Source organism: Bemisia tabaci, chromosome 8 (genome assembly GCF_918797505.1).
Source record: "Bemisia tabaci chromosome 8, PGI_BMITA_v3".
Taxonomy (NCBI): Eukaryota; Metazoa; Arthropoda; class Insecta; order Hemiptera; family Aleyrodidae; genus Bemisia; species Bemisia tabaci.
Window position 1 is genome coordinate 39299788 of NC_092800.1, and position 20883 is coordinate 39320670.

The window sequence follows — 20883 nt, forward strand, 5'->3', positions numbered from 1 at the left end:
CCTGGTCACAGCTCTCGCCACTAATAAGGCGGACTAAATGACGGTGTAAATCGGCAATCACATAACTCGGTTTGCGACGCCGCAGACTTCCTGCCATACTTTATTTTTTAAACGGAAAACTACTCAACTGCAATTCTTTAAAACTGCCGTGATTTTCCCTCTCTGTACGAAAAAAATTCTGCAAAAACTTCAAGGAATATAATGTCAATTTGTTCTCCTTTAAAATAATAACGTAGAGCAGAGATTTTCAGACACCGCAAACGAGATTATGTGTTTGCGGACTTACGCCGTCGATATCTAGATACTTATTAAATAGTTCCAGTGTTCAACGCGTGTTTTCAATATATGTGTTTCAACATTTTTCTACTTTTGGGCGTGCATGAATGCATTGAAAAGTAAATAAAAGAAATAAGTAAAAACATAAAATAAAGTATAAAAAAATAAAATTAAAGAAAAAAAAATGAAGTTACGAAAAATAAAGTAACAAAAATAAAGTAACACAAATAAGGTAACAAAAATAAAGTAAAAAAAATAAGGTAACAAAAATAAAGTAAAAAAAAATAAGGTAACAAGGATAAAGTAAAAGAATCAATGTAACAAAAATAAATTAGAAAAATCAGAGTAACAAAAATAAAATAAAAAAATCGAAGTGAAAAATAAAGTAACGTAAACAAATAAAGTAAAGTTAAAAAATAAAATGAAGTAAAAATAAAATACATTTTAAAAAACGAACATACATAAGTGTATTCTAAATTATATCCTAGTTATCCGTTCTAACTTCTAATCGAAGTTAAATATAGGTTTTTCGGCTCCTCCTCCTTACTCTACAAGCTACGATTCAAGAGCATCCGATTTAAAAAACGCCTTCAATATGTGAGTATGCATATTTTCTTACAGGCTGAGTAAAATGTCTATCAGTGACGTCAGCAGCCGGCTGCCGACGACAACAACTTAACCTACAAATTTGTTATCAGTAATTCTGTACCGCAGAAAAAACTACGTACTTTTTTCATTGAGATCAGTTATCAGCAATTCAAACACATCCGACCAAGTGTTCATTTCCTCTACATCCTATCTCCTTTTAGTCTTCCCGTCAAGGTTTTTTACCCAGCCCATGACCCGCCCAAGCTCCGTATTTCTTGGGTGGCGGCAACTAAGTACCGATAAGTGATAAGAGAACAAGCGCTCGTACAGCAATAACAGTACCTAATAATTGACACTAGTTGCTTTCTGTGTTGTTTTGCCATCGTTCACACCTCTCCATGATGGACGGAGCTCAAGTAATTTACAGTTTAGTCTGATTTTCAGTTATTTCCCTCTGTTATATTTATTTAACATTGTGATCAGTGTTGAAATGGGAAGCGATAAACCAGCTTTCTTGATTCTCGGAGGTAAGAAAGTAGTATCATTTTACTTTTCGGGTCATTGGAGGTTTAACAAATTCTCTCCTCTGACCATATTGAATTTGCGAAGCTAAGTATTCTATTACCTATTTTAAACAGGAGAATCCTTCCCCTTCTCCTTCCGTTGTCTGTTTGGAAACCCAATTCAGTTCTAAAATTGCTATCAAAGGCTTTTTCTTCCTTAATTTTTTCCAATCCACAAATGTAAAGCAGCAGTGGTGTTCTGAATACACCAATTGTGGCCATGATACGAACGTCAAAAGTTAATTTGGCCTCTGAAATCTGGGATTTGTGGCTACGGTGGCTGTTAAAATGTTAGGAGGAAGGCAAGAAACCTTCCAGGGGATGGAAAATAATTGATCTTTATTGGGGTTCTTGTGGTTGAATGGTTTGTGGCCAACTTCCTATTGTGTACGTTTAGTTATTAAAGTTTATGAGTTTATATTTTTTTTTTCTGTTTCTTTTTCAATGTATTGTCTTTCCTTGAAATGCGAACTAAATTGTGCAAATATTTTTCAGGTTGTGGTTTCATCGGGCGAAACTTTGTGGAATTTTTAATCGACAATGATGTTGCTTCCTACATACGAGTGGTTGACAAGTTACCCCCACAAGTAGCCTGGCTAAATAAACGACATTCTCTAGCTTTTAAAGATCCGAGGGTGGAACATGTTAGTGCCAATTTGATGTACTTTGGTATGTATCTTCCTAATTAATAATTTTCACCCATTAGTCTCTTGCCTCTGTAGAAAAAATACAAGTTTTTGTTGCAAGGAATAAAGCTGAGTAATTCTCTCAAATGAGGTCACTGAATATTTTCACATTAACGTATCTAACACCGTTCCATGGAAGAGTTTTCCGCTGATGAACTATTGCTTTCTTGTCCCTCCTTAGAGTAGAATTATTATTTTAGGTTGAGAACACACATTATCCTATTGTGTCTCTGGCTGCCTCAGTCAGCAAAGTTGAATAAAAATATTAAACTCTTCTTCTCATGTATCTCACACCAGAAAAACCCCCAAGGTTCTCATCATTAGGCTTTGCCCTCACATGCGCGGTTCAAGGAACTGCTCAGTTTCTCGAAACTTGTTCCTTGAAGTGAGGGATGCTGTCCACACGAGTCGGCCCAAACCGGAATTTCGTGTTTTTGACAATGGGAGCTTGGAAGGTTATGCGAGTAAGCCGTTCTATATATAAAATTACAACTTCAATAAAGCTGTATAAATATTGGAAAATAATAGATTACTAGGGCTGCAAGAGTAAAATAAACGAATTCTCCAGAAAAGAAAAAGAGAAGCCCAGAGTTTGGGGAAAGTACCTGGGTTTGGAGGAATAAATTTTAGCTCAGCTATAACTTGTTTCGGGAACAAGTTCCCGGAACTAAGTTCTGCAAACGACGCTCGTGTGGACAAGGCCTTAGACATTCCAAAAGGCTCAAACAATTTCCACGATTAAGTCATATTTTGTTATTAAAAGATTTTAAATTTTGATAGTACAGGTGTATAATTGTCATTTTAATTGTTCAGGAATATGCCTGCTTATGATCATTCTATGATTTATCATGTGTTTACACTTCTAGATTCCTGCGAAAAAGCATTTGCGAATCCACCCAAAGCCTTTGATTACATTTTGAACTGTGCATGTGAAACAAGGCTCGGGCAGTCTGAAGCAGTTTACGAAGAAGGTATAGTTCGAGTCAGTCTGAACTGCGCTAAGTTAGCAGCCAAAATTGGTGCCGCAAGATTTGTAGAATTGTCCTCTGGATGCATGGCATCTAGTGAACAGGTAACATCAATGTTTTGATAGTCCTAATTCTTTGGGTCCAGAATTAGTTTCTGTCAAGTTGTATTAGTGGCCATGTACCTATAAATATTAACTGTGACGCGCAAAGGCTTGTGTTGAGCCAGTGTTCAGCTGTTTTTTTTTTTTTTTTTTTGTTTTTATTTCATCCTCAAAAATATTCATGGACCGTGGGCTGAAGACCGCTCTGTTACAGTCAGTGAGTCAAGTCAAAGTATTAACGGTGTGAATCTTTGGGAAACTTGCTATTTTTGTCCAAAGCCTATGAGTTTTTGAGCATGGGAATGTTTGTCCTCAAATATCCACTGAAATCTGTATCCACTCTTATTATTCAATCATGAACTAATTCCCAGAATTGCAATCTCACAAGTGTCCATTATGAACCAAAAGAAATGACGGTTTTTGCATAATAATGAACTAAAATTATATTACCAAAATATATCGTTTCAAATTAACCTTCTGGTTTCTTATGGTTCTGGTTATTATCAGCAATGATAGTGTTACAAACCAGCGAGGCTTTTGCTAATGAATGTGTTCTCAATAATGTTCCAGACTGCTCACAAAGAATCCGATCCTTGCAAACCATGGACTGATGTTGCTGTGTACAAATTAAAAGTTGAAGAAAAACTGAAATCCATTGAAGGTTTAAGATATACAATCATCAGGCCTGGCATAGTTTATGGTTTTGGCGACAAGACAGGGTTGAGTAAGTTGAAAAAATTTGCTGCATTATTGTACTCCTATTGGGAGTGGTCATAAATGAATATCGATGGCCAAAGTGAGAAACCATTTATTTCCGTTTGCGATGTTGCAGACTTCGTGTTACACTTTATTTTCTCTTTGGAAAATCAGTCGGTCTTGACAACTTTTTTGATTTTTCTTCTCTATCAGCAGAATATTCTGCATGAATTTCAAGCGATAAAGTTGGCTCGTTTGTCCGCGAGAAAGTAAAACAAAAGTAGAAATTTTAAAGTGCCACAATGGAAACTTGTGGTTTTGCTTTTTAGCCATTGATGTATTCTAACTTTTGGGGGTGCTTATGCTTTTGAGTAAGATATACCTGTAAATCAGACTTTGGTACATTAAAATTATGGATGCTGGCCTCCAAAGATTAACTCATGCCCGATTTCTGTTGCGTCCTTGTTTCTTGCATCATTCCAGGCTTCATGACTGCTAAATCAAATGTATTTATGGCTCTCAAAAATCTTGATCTTTCATTACATCCTGATCTAGGTAGGTACGTGTTTTTCTCATCCCGTGATCAGCAGTTGCCATCTGTTAAATGCTGAATCTGTATTTACACAAGAAGTTTTTCTAAACATTTGAACACATCCTTCTCCAGATCATGAAATCTTCTATTTTTATCGCATTTAATAGTTTATTTCTTCCCTTTTCAGCGCCACGTCTAGTCATTGGGGCTGTCTATCAGCACCTTGGAGAGAGTATGCGCCTTCTCTGGGATAAGGATTTACGAATGAATACAATTCATGTGAAAGATCTTTGTGAGGCGATCTGGTTTTTGATGAAACTGAAAGAGGCTCATGGGGAGGTGTACAACGCAGTTGATGATGGAAACACAACCCAGGGTCGGGTCACAGACTTAATTGCTTCCATATTCAATATTAGTTATGATTTTTGCGGCAAGGTTATGTCCACATTGACGACAGTAAGTATCTGTTTAAAGAACACACCCTCAGGAAGTTATTTTTTTTTTTTTTTACTTTCGTTTTAAAGAATGTAGAAGTTTTAAGGTTTATGTGCATAGTTTGTCTAAACAGCAAAAAATCTTCCGAGTTGGTGATGATTGTGTGATTAAACTTTTAATTGAAAAAAAAAAAAAATAAATCAGATAAAGCTGATAAAGGATGGAGGGGAGATTTTGTTTCAGACAAAGATAAAACGAGTCCTAAGTAAGCTCAGTGAGGTCTGTTGGAAAAGTATCATTTCAAGTAGTCATGAGACTTTTTAAGAAATACTTACGTATTGATGGCTAACTGTGAGAAATGCGTATTTCAATTGAATCAGGACGAGTGAAAACCATTAACGTCCATTTTTCTAGTCTTAAGATTTTTTGAGTTCACAATACTTCTAAAGAGTTGATACAATCATAAAAATGATGAAAGGACTCGTTTGGAGATTCAGGAAATTCGAAGACGAGTTTTAACGCCACTTTCGTTGTTGCAACCAACTCCGAAAAGTATTATTAACTCAAAAAAACTTAAGACTGGAAGAATGGACATTAGTGGTTTTTGCACGCCCCGATTCAATTATCACATTTAAATATCTTCGATCATATTTAATTTTTTCAAGAAGAAAAAACCACTGAAAATCTTTTCTTGCAATTTTCTGCGATTTTTTTTAGAATGCTTGAATAAAATCTTTCAAAAATTTGAAAAGGAGCTATTGGTTGGTTTTCTTTTAAAACATAAAACATTAGTGAACTAAAAAGAAAGGAGATGCGGGAGTTCAGACATTTTGGAGTAAGTGAAAGTCAGGAAATGGAAAGAAGAAGAAATTATAGAAATCGTGCAATTGGAATATTATTGTATCATGATTGAAGTATCTAGATTGGTTTTGGAGCTTTACTATCCTTTTTCGATTAATTTTTTCAGGTTGATAAATTCAATCTTATGGAGGAAATCAACGATAAACACTTAGCGCCTTGGGCAGAGGCTTGTGCAGCAAGTGGAGTCACCAATACACCATTATCATCCTACATACACAAAGAACTGCTGTACAACAAGCATCTACATCTGAGTAATTCCAAGTTAACTGCTGCTGGTTTCAAATGCTCTGTACCAGAAATAAATAAACAAGTTCTGATCGAGGTAGTCTACATTTTAATTTTTTCAGCTCTCTTGCTGCTTTTGGTGTGTGCACTAAGTACGTATTGATGATGAAACTACCAAATCATGGATCTCGATTGCGGCGTTTGAAATTTTTTGTGCCTATTTTGTTTTTCCCAGGAATAGTGCTTGACTTTTTAGTGCAAAATGTCCAGAGAATATTGTTAAAAGAACTAAGAAAAATCAAACGAAATTTTGTTCAATAATGATGATCAGGCCATCTTTAGAAAAATAAATAGTGATAGGAGATCTGCAACATCACAAACGGAGATTTGTGGATCGACTTTTTTACCTTTGTCAATAGATCACAATGCAAAATTCCAATTACTGTAGAAAGACTGCAATATTTATATCAAAAATTCAATTTCGTCATAATTTTACTTGCTGGACCCTCCTCATTTTTCTTTGAATTCATTAAATTTTTTTTACAATTTCGTCCATCGTATTTTGAATAATCTTGAAAGCTTTTGGACCTTCAGCATCTCAAAATTCAAGCAAGTTTTTCCCGAAACTCAATTTTTTGCTTTTTTACCAAAAAAATACTTAAGTTGGGAAATTATTCTCTTGTGCAAAATAATCAAATTTCCAATTTATCTATTGTATATCTTCTTATTTTGACAGGTGGTGAATGATTACATCGGAATGAATCTTTTTCCTCGCTCGGTGATGTCATGAAACAAGCTCCTAGATGAAGCCAACTTTTCATTGTTTCAAATATTCATTCTAAATAGTCATTCCAGCTTTCTGCACTGATTTTTCCAGTTAAGATAGTGAAGCGTAAGTGTGATGAACTACTTAAGTTGAAGCTCAAAAACTTACGCTTTCTTAATGTTTCTAAGCTACCTTAAAATTGTCTTCAGAACTTATTGAAGTTAAGTTCCACTTAATGATCTCTCATTTTCTTAGGGGGGAGGGGAGACTATGAAACCAAAGAAAAATATTTTGCTAATTTCTAATTATGCGACAATCAGAAAGCATCTCAACCGCAGAGTAACATCATATTTGTGGGAGTAATCTTTAAGAATTAGTTAAGTCACCTTAACCTCTATGATGCCCCGGTTTTTTAATAATTAAGCTTGAATTAAATTCTTTGCTGTTTAGTCTACTTTTAGAGTTTGAGTTTCATCCGGTTATATGTGCGCTGAGGTAAATTTTTGCTGTATGTACACACTTATCGTACATTCCAAACAGATAAAAGGTTTTTCAGCTTGTGCAGGTTTTTTTTTACATCACACGGGACCAGTGTAAATATATTGAACGGATTTTACCAGAAGCAGCCAAACTACATTAGATGATGCTTGATTTCCTTTCAATTTTTTATTTTTTTAAAAGAAAAGTAATCATCGTTGTGACTTAAAATTCTGTGAGTATATTCTTTAAAAGCCAAGGAAAAAGCACAGAAAGTTTGTAGGTACTAAGTTGTTTGGCTCTCCATTTGAAAAATTAAACTTCAGAGAAAATTAGGCAACGTAAAATGTGGTAAGGCTGGTTTTAGTTAAATTGTCCAATTCAAAGAGTTCTCTACTCAGCATCTTTGGAATAGGTGCGTTCATTGATTTGCCTCATACATTGGCTTTGGCAACAATATATCCAAAAATATTTCCATCCGCAATAGATTAAGTATTTCCCCTAATTTTCGATTGTGTTGTTCTTGTTTCTTTTAATAGCTCAAAATATTTTATAAGAATCCTATTTATTTTTATATTCGGTTCAATTTCATTGCTGTTCTTTGCCAAACATTATGAATTGAAAACATATTCAATGCAGAAACAAGTTCTGCTGGTAGGCAGTCATGGGTTATACTGGTTTACCAAAAATGGCTAAATGGGAAAAATGCATATCTTCCTTAAAATGTTTTAATATCTCTGATCACGTTTTATTTTCCTCAAGGAAAACTTAATCGAAATTTTTTCTCGCAATTTCTTTTCATTTCAATGGAATGAGTGAAGAATATTTACGGAAAATTTTAGTAGAAATTGTTTGTCAGTCTTTTTTTAAAAAATGAAACAAGCGTGGATACTCACAACATCCCAATCTGAGATATGTATTTTCTAACTTTAGCTATAGATACACTGGAGTAGAGACAACTGAACTGATGCAACAGGTTGAACTATTTCACTCAGTTACATCAATGGTTATAAAATGGATGTCATAGTTAGGAGTCATCATGAAGGTTGCTCCGATTTTAAGAAGTAAGACTAGTCATATTTTTAGACCTAAAATTCTGACACAAGGCTTTGATGAGTATAATAAAGTAATCAGCATGAAAAACTGAAAATCGATATTTTAGACCTATAATCTAGTGTTTTGCTGCATACTCAGCGATTTGAGTCTTGATGTCAACGGCTCTTTTTCCTCACTTCATCATGAATACTGTTTTGACTACACTCATGGAAATGTTTGACTGAATTAATTTTCAGGAACTTCCTGATTTTTAATTAATACCTATCCAAGATGCTAGGCCAGCATACTATTCTATTGTATTTTCTGCGAATATCTAAAAAGAGACCAAAACATAGTAGTTAATTTTCTATCTGAATATTTTCTTTTAAATTAAAGTTAAATCAAATGATGTAACAAGCCATACTGATTTGCCTTTTGATCTCAATATTAATTATTGAAGCTGCATTGTATTCAATTCCGAGTTACACTTAGGAAAAAGATAATTCACGGAACAACGAAGTTGCTCAATGAGAATCATCATGTCAGTGATAACGCTTACCTCAAAACCTGGAAATTCTTCTATTTTTTTTACCTAATTGACAATGCAAGTGTAACAGACAGAATACTATCAGAATTGTTACAATGTGTAAAATGTGCATTGTAATTTAAGTTTTGATTACTTTTGATTCAGATAGGCAGACAATAATATTATTGTAACTAAAATCAAACTTCTACACGATTTCAAAGTTTTTTTTTTCTTCTTCAAATGTCTTATGCGTAGCAGTAAAATTCTGTAGATATTTAAGATCTAGCTGGCTTGTCAATTTTTTTCTTTTGAAGTTAAAATTTTGGCACTAAAAATTTTGTTTTAGTACTTACAATCATGAATTAAGTATTGCACAGTTTTTCAAATTTTAGTCTTGAATAATATCCATTCAGAATAAAACTTGAGGCACATACTTAATCCTTTACTGTTCTGACTGCCTCAATATTTTGATGTACAAGTGTTCGTTTGCCATAGAAGATAGGTGCATTCATGAAAGTAAATCAGATCTTGTCGTTGTGTTTTGCAAAATCTGGTCCAATTGGGCTTTCAGAATGTTCACTCTCCTTATGCTCTTTTCACGCACATTTATGTTTGTTAAAATGCGCACACAGCAATGATTTGTGTTCCTTCCTATCAATTAACATAGTAATTTACTTGTAAGGTGCATCATGCTCAAATGTAATTTTATTTTTGAAAAATTCTGTCATTAAAAGTGCTCATCATGCATGTTTGAATGACGTTAAAATGTGTGCTTTCATTGAAGATAAATATATATTTTGTTGAACCCTCATCTTTAGTGTTCAACGACTCATTTTCTGTTTAAATCCATTACGGTTATGGTACTCTACTGAAATATCTTTTCTATTTTTCAAAAATTTATTCGCATGAATACCTGTGAACTGATCTGCAGATTTATAAAAAAAATGGAGCTTCTGTTTTCTACTTGTAAATTGCCTTAGGGCCAGTTTTACAATGGTTTAAAGCATCTCAAAAGCTTTTGTGTATGTTTATTTTGTTGTGTTTTGTGTTCCTTATAAATCCGTTATAAAATTTAAAAAAAAATTCAAATTCACTAGAAGGTTCTGCTTATTTCATTTACAGCCCATACATCACCCAATTTTCAGTCAATTTTTTTTTCTTTCTCGAAATTTCTTTCTTTGTAGTTTACAAGAGGATGTGTCTACTACACTTCCCATGAAAAGATTCGGTGCCAGCTGGATTTTACCATTTTTTATGGTTCTCTTCACACCGGCTAAGCACAAAAGGCTTGAAGACCAGAATTTTCTGCATAACTACTTACTTATACATAAAAATGTGAAAAAGAAGTTAGTAAGTGCAAATTGCTATCAATGATTACATTTATTGCTTGTAACTCAATGTACATATCAATGCGAGTAAAGTCGAGAGCATTCATCTTGGATTGCGACTTTGTAAGTTTCCACTCATATTTTATTTCTTTTAAGGAACCTTTCTTCTATTGAACCTTGCGTCAAACGTATTCAACCTTACACCTACCTATTGAAATTTTCTATCAATTTCTCAATTAATTTAAAAAAAAAAAAAAAAAAAAAAAAAAAAATTAAATTACTAAGAATTATTTTCACTAAGTTACACAGAAGAAAATAAAACAATCTAGTTTTATACACATTGCAATTCAGAGTTGTATTTTTGCACTTTGCCATTGATACATCAAAGTTTTATTTCTGCGGAAAAGCCAAATTACTTGTTTTACCAACAATTTTAATTTTTCCAGCTATCACTAAGTTTTTGGTAAAATAAAAACTTCACAGTTTTGTTAAAACAAAGACTTTGTGATAGCTGGAAAAAAATTGATGGTAAAACGGTGCACAGCTATAAAATAATTTACTCTCGGCTTAAATTACTTGTATTTGAGGGCCGCAGCATACAGATTCCAGCAAAAAGTGTTGCAAAAATTGCCATTCTGGTTTGCTTTGCTTCCCTGTAGTAACACGGTTAGGAGTAAGCAGTACTTATCCTAAAAATGGAAATATTCTTGTTCTTTATTATGACACCTTGAGGTGCCCTGCAGTGATAGGAATTCTAATGTACTGTATTGTTCCATAAGTACCTCAAGCATCTCATACAGACATATGAAATTTGGGAAACAATTCTGCAGGACAAATAAAAGAAGAGAATTGACGACCAGTCTTGTTTATGTGCGAGATACATAATTTACAAAAAATTTCAGAACAAAAAACAGAAGAAAAACAAAAAATGCTAAGGTAACACTGCACAAAAAATTACATCATGGAAACAACAAGAGTACCTAAAATTATATAATACCTAAACATTAAAATTACAGGAGAACAGATAAAGCAGAAACCAAGTTCAGGGCCTTAAAATTTGTTCCTATATGACTAGGATCATGCATTGATGACTTTTGTCATTCTTCAAAAGTTTTTGGCTTGGAATTAAGAAATCTTCCTCACGTAGCTAGGTAAGTTACCTCTACCTAAAACTTTTACGCTTAGTTTAAGTACATAAGCTCTTGTTCAGCTAGTTAACCAAGGAAAGTCAGCTTTGCCAGACTTAAAATTACCTAATAAATTATTTGAGGGCTGGTTAAACAAACCCGCCATGCAATCCTAAAAAAGAGCATTCTGAGGTCACACTTGGACAGTGAAACTGCAAAAACATGCATCTTGATTTGCAAAGCTGAAACCCTCCTTTTATAATTTATTTTTGAAACAGAGAAAAACTAAAAGTGATTCCTTTACAACTTCCCTGATTTTTCTTCTGTGTAAAAAAATTTCCTGAAAACATTTTAGGCAATATTTACAGTTCGTTTTTCTTCAATAAAGTAAAATGAGGGTGGAGATTTTGAAATGCCTCAGAGGAAATATTTGCTTCTGCAGTTTCATCATCAACTTGTACTTCAAAAGTGTTAAGATCTCACTTATATAATTTAAAGAGGAATTTTTGTAGATAACTTTTTTCGGGGTTGATGGTATGTTATGTTTTGAGATTTTTTTCGATGAGAAAATCATATTCAATGATTGTTACAACGTTCTGAACGTTACATAATCATATTAATACTTGTTTTGGATGCGGTATATTTCCTGTACAAATCTTCTTTTATTTTTACTGAAGCGATAGAATAAAAGAGTTGCATAGCCAAAATTCTGTAGCTAAAGACGCAATGCTAATCTATAGCACGTTTTTTCCACCCAAAATTCTTCAGAATTGCACTCTATTTACTTGCGGGAATTTTACTAATCTTGGAATGGTGCATAAGGCCACAGTCACTGTTTGCTACATGTTTAGACCTTGACCTCCTCATTCATATGTTGAATGGCTTCATTCATGTGTTGAACGGCTTCATTTGTGTGTTGAACAACTTCATTTGTGTGTTGAACGGCTTCATTCGTGTGTTGAACAGCTTCATTCCTGTGTTGAACGGCTTCATTCATGTCCTGAGCGACTTCATTCATGTGTTGAACAGCTTCATTCATCTCTTCGTTTTCACGACTCTCAGAGGAACTGGCAGGCATAGTGCACAACAATGATTCAAGGAAAAAAGGCCGGCCATCGAAATGTGTGCGCATGTGCCGCACGAGACCTTTCTTGTATTTAAATTGAGTAGAACAAAGTTCACAGGCAAAAGACTTTACCTCCGTGTGCGTGATAGTATGTCCTTTTAAGCTTTTTTTACATTTAAATGTTGCAGGACACTGCTCACACACAAAAGCTCTGACATCGACATGGGTTTTTAAGTGGCGGTTGAGACTTTTCCTGTCTTTAAACTGTGATTGACATTTTTCACACGGGAAAGGTCTGTCCTCAGAGTGAGTTCGTAAATGCCTCGTTAGATAGGATTTTTCTTTAAACTGAGCATTACACTGGTCACAGGAGAACGGAGTAGCGTCTGAGTGAATTTTTAAATGCTCAGTGAGATAACTTTTCCGTCTAAAACTGGCAGAGCAATGCTCGCAGGAATAAGGCCTTTCGGCAGAGTGAATTATTTCATGCCGCTTGAGGCATTTTCGGTCTTTAAAGCGAGCATCACAGAGCTCGCAGGCAAACGGTCTCTCACTGGTGTGACTAAAGAAGTGATACGCAAGAGTCTGCCTATCCTTGAACTCTGCTGGACAGAGTTGGCAACAGAAAGCTCTTTCAGTTGAGTGGGATCGATAATGTTGCTTGAGACCACCTTTATCTTTGAAAGTCGCTGGGCAAAGTTCGCAAGAAAACGGTCTCTCATCGGAGTGTGATAACCGATGTTTCTTGAGGGAACTTCCTTTCTTAAACTGAGCTTGGCAAATATCACATGAGTAAGGTCTTTCCCCGAGTGAGTCCTATAGTGTTTCTTCAGGTCGCCTCTTGTTTTAAATCCAGATAAACAAAGTTGGCAAATGAATGGTCTCTCATCAGAATGAGTTCTTATATGTCGCTTGAGACACTTCTTATCCTTAAAACTAGCACCGCATAGGGTACAAAACCATGGTCTCTCCGTAGAATGAGTTTTAAAATGCTCCTTGAGACTCTGTTTGTCCTTAAATGTACTTGGGCACTGATTGCAAGCGTGCGGTCTCTCATCTGAGTGGACTTTCAAGTGTTGAGTGAAGGAAAACCTGTGCTTAAATTGTGCAGAACAATGTTCACAGACATAGTTTTTTTCCAGTTTTTCATCAGGATTAGCGAATAAACGTTTCTCTAACTCTTCCTTATTGTATAAGTTCGTCAAAAATTGCTGGTAAATAGAGGCTTTGTCTTCGGTGCCAGTGAGAAGGACCTCCTTTAGATCTGATGATGTTTCTTTATTCACGCCATCGCATATTTGGAGATGTCGTCTGACACTCTTTTTATCTTGGAATTGAGCTTTACAGTGGTCACAAACGTAGGATCTTTCATCAGGATCAGGACTTCGCAAGTGGTTTTCAAAATGTAACCTTAGACTCTCCTTATTATCAAATTTCATAGTGCAGTCTGGACAACAGTATAATAGCTCACTAGCATGAGTTTGGGTATGCTCTTTGACGCTCATCCTATCATTAAACTCTAGCTGAGAACATACCTTCATCTTTATATGTCGCTTAAGATAACCCTCATTCTTAAACTGGGCTGGACAGTTTTCACAAGAGAAGGATTTTTCACCCAAATGACTTCGTGAATGCCTTCTAAGACCACATTTATCTTTGTATCGAGCTGGACACTGAGCACAAGCAAAAGGCCTCTCGTTGGAATGAGATCGCAAATGCTGCGTGAGGCTGTTTTTAACTTTGAAGCGTGCAGGGCACTGATCACAGGGATATGGTTGGTCATCCGAGTGGTTACGCAAATGGATATCAAGATGGCTTTGCTTCTGGTATCGAGCGGGACAGACTTTGCAGGAATAAGGCCGTTCTTTCACGTGTGTTTGTAAATGATTGTTGAGGTCATTTTTATTGTTGAACTTTTCCGGACAATGCACACACGGAAATGATTTTTCACCAGAGTGGGTTTTTAAATGGCGATTCAAACCACTGTTGTCTTTGAACTGTGCTGGGCACAATGAACAAGCGAAGGGCCTCTCATTTGATGGAGCCTCTGGATGTTTTTTCACACTGGTCGATGTGTTGAACTGATCTAGATAGCAATTGAAGGAGAATGGTTTTCCTCTGCCTTTCGATTTAATTTGATCTAAATAACAATTGAACGAGAATGGTTTTCCTCTGCCTTTTGATATAGACTGATCTAGGCGATTTGCAGGGGCAAACTCTTTTCCGTCAATGGCAGGGCTTGTCTCTGAAGAGACATTATCAAGTTTTTCACTACTGGGGTTGTCTGAGGATTTATTTTCACTTTTTGTTGAGCTTAACTGCAGACTTGCTTTGATAGAAGAGTTAGCGAGCATTAGAGGTGGAACAATAGAAATGGAGGATGGGAACCTCAGTAGCGTAGGAGTTACCTGATGCGATTCTTCCCCTACATCCATTGAAGTTTGGTCGGGGATTTCTCTCGTGTCCATGACATTTTCTTCCGAGAAACCGTAATTCGACTTGATTCTGTCTTCTCCAAGAGCGTTTAAGTTTAGTCCTCTTCGTTCAGAATGCGGTGTTGTTTCAGGAGAAGTCTTTTGTTGATTGCTCTGCTGATGGACTGGAAAAAAGGGAACAAATACATTTGCATGAATTTAACTAGAAATGGTCGATCTAAAACAGACATTGTCTGATTTTCTCTGATTCCTTAAATTTTGGAGAGAAAATTAAGTAAAACTGAGACCTGAAATTTTGTGTATTCATTATTTGTAATCTATAGAAAATTCATAGAAAGTTTCACGATGTTATTTAGTTCAGTCCTCTGTTAAAACGATGAAACACAAGTGAGTTTATAAAAGCTGAGCGTCAGAAAATGAGAGATTGCAAAACCAAATTCTGGTAATTTGCAAAACAGAAAGTTCGCTTTTAGTGGCTGATTTGTTCTAGGATGATTCTGTTTTTCCTTTTTCTTGGTGCGCAAGAGTATTAATTGACTCATAATGATATGAAGAATGATCTTTAACTTCTCACTTTTGAGTTGATTTTTGGGAATTTCTAATACAATCAATGTGTTTTGCATGTGCGTTAGATGAAGCAACATTCTTATGATTAATAAGACTTTTTTTTTTTGTATGTTGTTTAAGGACTTGTAAATTATGTTTAAAATTATGTATTTCTGAGATACTTTAAAAAAAAAGAAAAAAAAACATTCTTATGATGCCCTGCAAACTTTTCACCTTGTCTAATGGTTCATGGTACTCTGAGGAGTCAGTTTTTTTTTTTCTTAAAAAAAGTGCACACTTCAACGATACAAAATTTCCACTTGCACAACGAATTCTTTAAGGAAAACTTTTGAAAGTTTTTAACTGAAATTTGCATTGATTTTTCTTCTGATTTTTTTCTTCTGATTACAAGCCCCACATGGACAAGTTTTGAATAAGAATTGCATTATTATATTCTTGTAAAAAAATTGAGTTGTTTAAATTAATGTTGCAATTTAGGAACGGGGTTATATTTCTTTGTCTGGGAAACAAAAATCAGACTATGAATGATTATGCATTGTTTCCTTTACCTGAGGTCGAGGCCTTATATTCCATACTTTCCACCATGGACAATGTTGCTGGGGTTGGTACTTCTGGTGAAGAGGTGCCTCCATCATCAGGAATAAACGCAGAAGTGCGCTCGAAATGAACATCTAAGCCTCCTAAAGGATCAATCTCAATGCTTTTAGAGGGAATTGCAGTTGAGTCTTCATGGAATTCACCTGGAAATTTATATTTTTTTTGTCAAACTTTAATGCTTCTGAACAAAAATTGCAGTTTTCACCACATTACTGGCTTCAGATAGATCTACTTTACAAATTAAACAATAAAGCAGCACTCCATAAAAATAGAATAAGTCTTTGTAAAGCTAAGCAGAAGATTTTCGACATTTATTCGAAGAGTATCTGCAAACATCCAAAATATGATGTGTGCATGCAATTTTAATGCCCCCCTGAAATTAATTTTGGTCTTTTAAGTCTCATTATTCCAGATGTACTGATAATTTATCACAAAGTTTTGAATTGACAAACTCAAAGAAACTGTTTCTTACAATTTATCACCTCTTTTTTGGACTTTTTTGTCTTGGATCTCTTAAAATCGTTGGCGACACAGCTATTCCTTTTGTCATGAAATCTCCTGTGCTTCACAAGCTCGTCATGCAGAGCATGAGCACAGGAGCTCTATCAATGCGTTGGTGAAAGATGTTCAGACAACTAGCTAACCTTTTCCCCCATGATCCTTCGGTTGATGCCTATTTGCCTAAACCATTTGATATCTTACTTTACTGTGCTAGTATTCTAACAAGCCTTGGTAGTGTAGCGGTCAATGCAGTTTGCCCCAGTACTGAGGTCCGGTCTCAAGTCCAATCCTCAATGGTGATGGATTTTTAAGGACACTAAAAAATCTGTCATAATGGCTGTGCTGCCGTGCTGGGGAAAAGCGTATCGAGAGTTGCCAAATTACTCCGGATCAAACATGTATTTTTTGGGAAAGTTATGCTTGTTTTCAGATATTTTAGACTGAATTGCAGGTAAAATTTTCTGAAAGATTTCAAGAAAAATGTTAACAAATTTCCTAGTAAATTCCTTACTTATTGAAGGAGATATGGCAATGACTGAAGATTCATACAGCGTTTTTCTTTAGATTGACAGTGTGGGTGACCGTGCCACTTCAACACTTCGGTCCTTTGGAGGCGGCAGGGTGGGCAAGGGACTAGCCCATCCGGTAAAGAGCATTATTTAGCTATTTTGTGAATAAATCATAGATGAGGTAGATGTGTTTGAACAGAGCCCAACTCGGTGAGGACATGACCAAGCTCCTAAAAATTCCATGCTCTGCAGCATCTCCTGGAGTTGGGACCAATACAACTTATCATTGGCTTAAAAGATGACCGCTGAGCCTTGCTGGGGTACATGGTAGGTGTTAGTCTTATGAGTTATGGAGCACAGTCAAACTTCAGGATTCACAAAATCAGTTGCCAGTGCATAGACTCCTTGAGAGCACCTCTGCCAATCAGCCCAGCCCAGCCCAGCACTAGTAATACTACTACTGCTACTAATACTACTACTACTACAATGGGACCGCATTTAACAGATTACCAAAATTAATTGGGCAATTTAATTCTTTACGAGAGAACGTTTGTGTGGATTCCTTTGAAACTACTAAGGAATTTGCTTCGTACTGTGGAGAAAATTCACTAAAATTTGCACGAAAATTCGCACAACCGTTTTCAAGCAAAAAATCAAAGTGCCCAATTAAATTTGGCAATAGCTGATGTGGCTTGGTTCCTTATTGTTCAATCCAGTCCGATCTTTGCATACCTTCGGTGAGAATGACCTCAGGTTCTGCTTCCATCCCGAGTGGTTCGTGATCATGGCACTCCTCCATCTTTGATGATGGTTCTTGTTAATAAATTGGCTACCCTCCAATACTTTGCATCTTTTATCCTGCTTGTCCAACTTGTAGGAAGAGCAAATAATGGTTGGATATGTTACCTGTGGACAGAGGACAAAGTTCTTAATTTTCAAGTTCAAAACATTGTGCCCACAGTTTCATATTTCAAAGTCAACTGTATTGCTCGGCTCATTTTCTGTTCTCTATCAGATTAGGTTTCCCCAATCTGAGTATCTACGATATTTTTTTTCTGACTGACGTTTAGCGACAGATCATTTACACATCTAGATCCTACGGGAACTCCACAAGTGCTAGTTTCTTTTATAGTTTGATTGAAACTGCTAGTGCTGACATTCAACCTTGACCTTTAAGTATCCAATTAATATCTGATATTGTAAGGGGCCGTTCTTAAGTGGACCACTGGGATCAGCTAGATGTAAACAAATTACTTTTTAACCAGGACATTCTGCATTTAATTATAGGGTGGAGAGAAACACTTTGTCTCTGGTCAAGCTTGTTGAGATTGACGAAAAATTTGGCAAAGAATCCGATGTGGTGATACATTTTATTAACAAGGCACTAGCGCTCTCCTCGGAGTGGCGCGGTACATAGATACGCGTGCTAGAAATGATATGCATTAACTCACCGGAAGATCATGGTGTACATAAGTAACATGCATAAGTGGGTTCAGTAATTCGGTCTGATCTGCAAATTTATTGACCAGATGAATAGTTCTCTAGTCCGAATATGAAAGTACATGGTAGGTTGTGCACTCACAAGCAATAAGGAGCTGATTGCTGAGATATGTTGATGGATACAAACTCATTTGATAGTGCGATTATTCATTGATCGAATTAAATTGAAAAGAGACATGCAAGCTACGCGAGAACTACTGTTTCTTTACCAACAGACAACAGGACGAAGAACGATAAGATAAGTGTACACAAGACGGCTTGACGTGTTGTATTATTATTATACAATCCTACCTAACCTCAAAAAACTTTTTTCAAATCACAGACATTTTCCCGATTATTCCTCTATTCGAACAGAAGGAATCTTAACGGCAAATTCTGAACCAGACGCTTCGATTGGTCTAGAGCGGTTCGTTCCATTTATTCCGAGTTGAACCCAAATAAGCGGGAATTTCAAATATTTCCGGATATCCTGTTTACCAAATAGTTTCCGTTTCCGGTAAAGCGGTGTTGTCAGTTTTATTTATTTTTTTCGGGATGACTGCTGCCAACCATGAAAATGCAGACTTCACCGGGTTCATAGTGGGCTCCTTGCCAACAAGGCTCCCTGGAGAATCGAGATCACCTTTAGGAACACTCTGTATCTACACACTCTCCTTTATTCCGAATGACCGCTGCCAACCGCGCAAATTGAGAATTCACTGAATTTGAATCCTGCCTCTCTCGGCGGCAAGTATCCAAGAATCTTCTACATCAGTTTTCGGAACACGCTGTATCATCGCTTCCTTTCTCGATCAGTGCTGACCGATGCCAACCGTGCAATTTGGGAAATCCCCGATCACAAACTGCCGCCCCCATTCGAACAGAGCATCGATGATACGTGCAGGTAGGTTCCTTGGAACACCCTGTATCCGCGCTTTCCGCTTCCGACGGGGACGACTGCTGCCAACCGTGAAAATTGAAAATTCACCAAGTTGATACTGGGCTCCTCGGCAACGAGGATCCGTGGAAGAGCGGGATCACTTTTAGGAACACGCTGTATACAAGCACTCTCCTTTTTTCGGGATGACTGCTGCCAACCATGAAAATTGAGACTTCACCGAGTTCATAGTGGGCTCCTTGGCAACAAGGCTCCCTGGAAAAACGAGATCACCTTTAGGAACACTCTGTATCTAGACATTCTCCTTTATTCCGAATGACCGCTGCCAACCGCGCAAATTGAGAATTCACTGAATTTGAATCCTGTGTCTCTTAGCGGCAAGCATCCAAGAATCTTCTAGATCAGTTTTCGGAACACGCTGTATCATCGCTTCCTTTCTCGATCAGTGCTGACCGATGTCAACCGCGCAATTTGGGATAACTTCGATCACAAACTGCCGCCCCCATTCGAACAGAGCATCGATGATCCGAGCAGGTCGGTTCCTTGGAACACCCTGTATCCGCGCTTTCCGGTTCCGACGGGTACGACTGCTGCCAACCGTGAAAATTGAAAATTCACCAAGTTGATACTGGGCTCCTCGGCAACGAGGATCCGTGGAAGAGCGGGATCACTTTTAGGAACACGCTGTATACACGCACTCTCCTTTTTTCGGGATGACTGCTGCCAACCGCGCTAATTGAGAAGTCACTAAATTTGAATCCTGCCTCTCTGGGCGGCATGCATCCAAGAATCTTCTAGATCAGTTTTCGGAACACGCTGTATCATCGCTTCCTTTCTCGATCAGTGCTGACCGATGCCAACCGTGCAATTTGGGAAATCCCCGATCACAAACTGCCGCCCCCATTCGACCAGAGCATCGATGATCCGTGCAGGTCGGTTGCTTGGAACACCCTGTATCCGCGCTTTCCGCTTCCGACGGGGAGGACTGCTGCCAACCGTGAAAATTGAAAATTCACCAAGTTGATACTGGGCTCTTCGGCAACGAGGATCCGTGGAAGAGCGGGATCACTTTTAGGAACACGCTGTATAGACGCACTCTCCATTTTTCGGGATGACTGCTGCCAACCATGAAAATTGAGACTTCACCGAGTTCATAGTGGGCTCCTTGGCAACAAGGCTCCCTGGAAAAACGAGATCACCTTTAGGAACACTCTGTATCTAGACATTCTCCTTTATTCCGAATGACCGCTGCCAACCGCGCAAATTGAGAATTCACTGAATTTGAATCCTGTGTCTCTTAGCGGCAAGCATCCAAGAATCTTCTAGATCAGTTTTCGGAACACGCTGTATCATCGCTTCCTTTCTCGATCAGTGCTGACCGATGTCAACCGCGCAATTTGGGATAACTTCGATCACAAACTGCCGCCCCCATTCGAACAGAGCATCGATGATCCGAGCAGGTCGGTTCCTTGGAACACCCTGTATCCGCGCTTTCCGGTTCCGACGGGTACGACTGCTGCCAACCGTGAAAATTGAAAATTCACCAAGTTGATACTGGGCTCCTCGGCAACGAGGATCCGTGGAAGAGCGGGATCACTTTTAGGAACACGCTGTATACACGCACTCTCCTTTTTTCGGAAT

At 37.0% G+C, this 20883-nt stretch overlaps 2 protein-coding genes across 3 annotated transcripts; one reads left to right on the forward strand and one right to left on the reverse strand.

Annotated features, from left to right (window-relative positions):
• The first annotated feature begins 975 nt into the window (after positions 1 to 975).
• Positions 976 to 11109, forward strand: LOC109037121 (uncharacterized). The gene is made up of 7 exons (XM_019051625.2): positions 976 to 1391; positions 1923 to 2096; positions 2980 to 3185; positions 3753 to 3906; positions 4598 to 4866; positions 5813 to 6028; positions 6668 to 11109. Exons 1-7 carry the CDS (start codon positions 1355 to 1357, stop codon positions 6719 to 6721), a joined length of 1110 nt encoding a protein of 369 aa, XP_018907170.1. The 5' UTR covers positions 976 to 1354; the 3' UTR covers positions 6722 to 11109.
• A 1391-nt stretch (positions 11110 to 12500) lies between these two features.
• LOC109037122 (uncharacterized) lies at positions 12501 to 18658 on the reverse strand. Of its 2 annotated transcripts, none has more exons than XM_019051627.2 (4): positions 18448 to 18658; positions 17598 to 17771; positions 15807 to 15998; positions 12501 to 14855 (listed from the first exon to the last, which is right to left on the reverse strand). In XM_019051627.2, exons 2-4 carry the CDS (start codon positions 17662 to 17664, stop codon positions 12736 to 12738), a joined length of 2379 nt encoding a protein of 792 aa, XP_018907172.2. In that variant the 5' UTR covers positions 17665 to 17771; positions 18448 to 18658; the 3' UTR covers positions 12501 to 12735. The 2 variants fall into 2 exon arrangements, with proteins under 2 accessions (XP_018907172.2, XP_018907171.2); XM_019051626.2 differs by having other exon boundaries at positions 18317 to 18658.
• Between the last annotated feature and the right edge of the window lie 2225 nt (positions 18659 to 20883).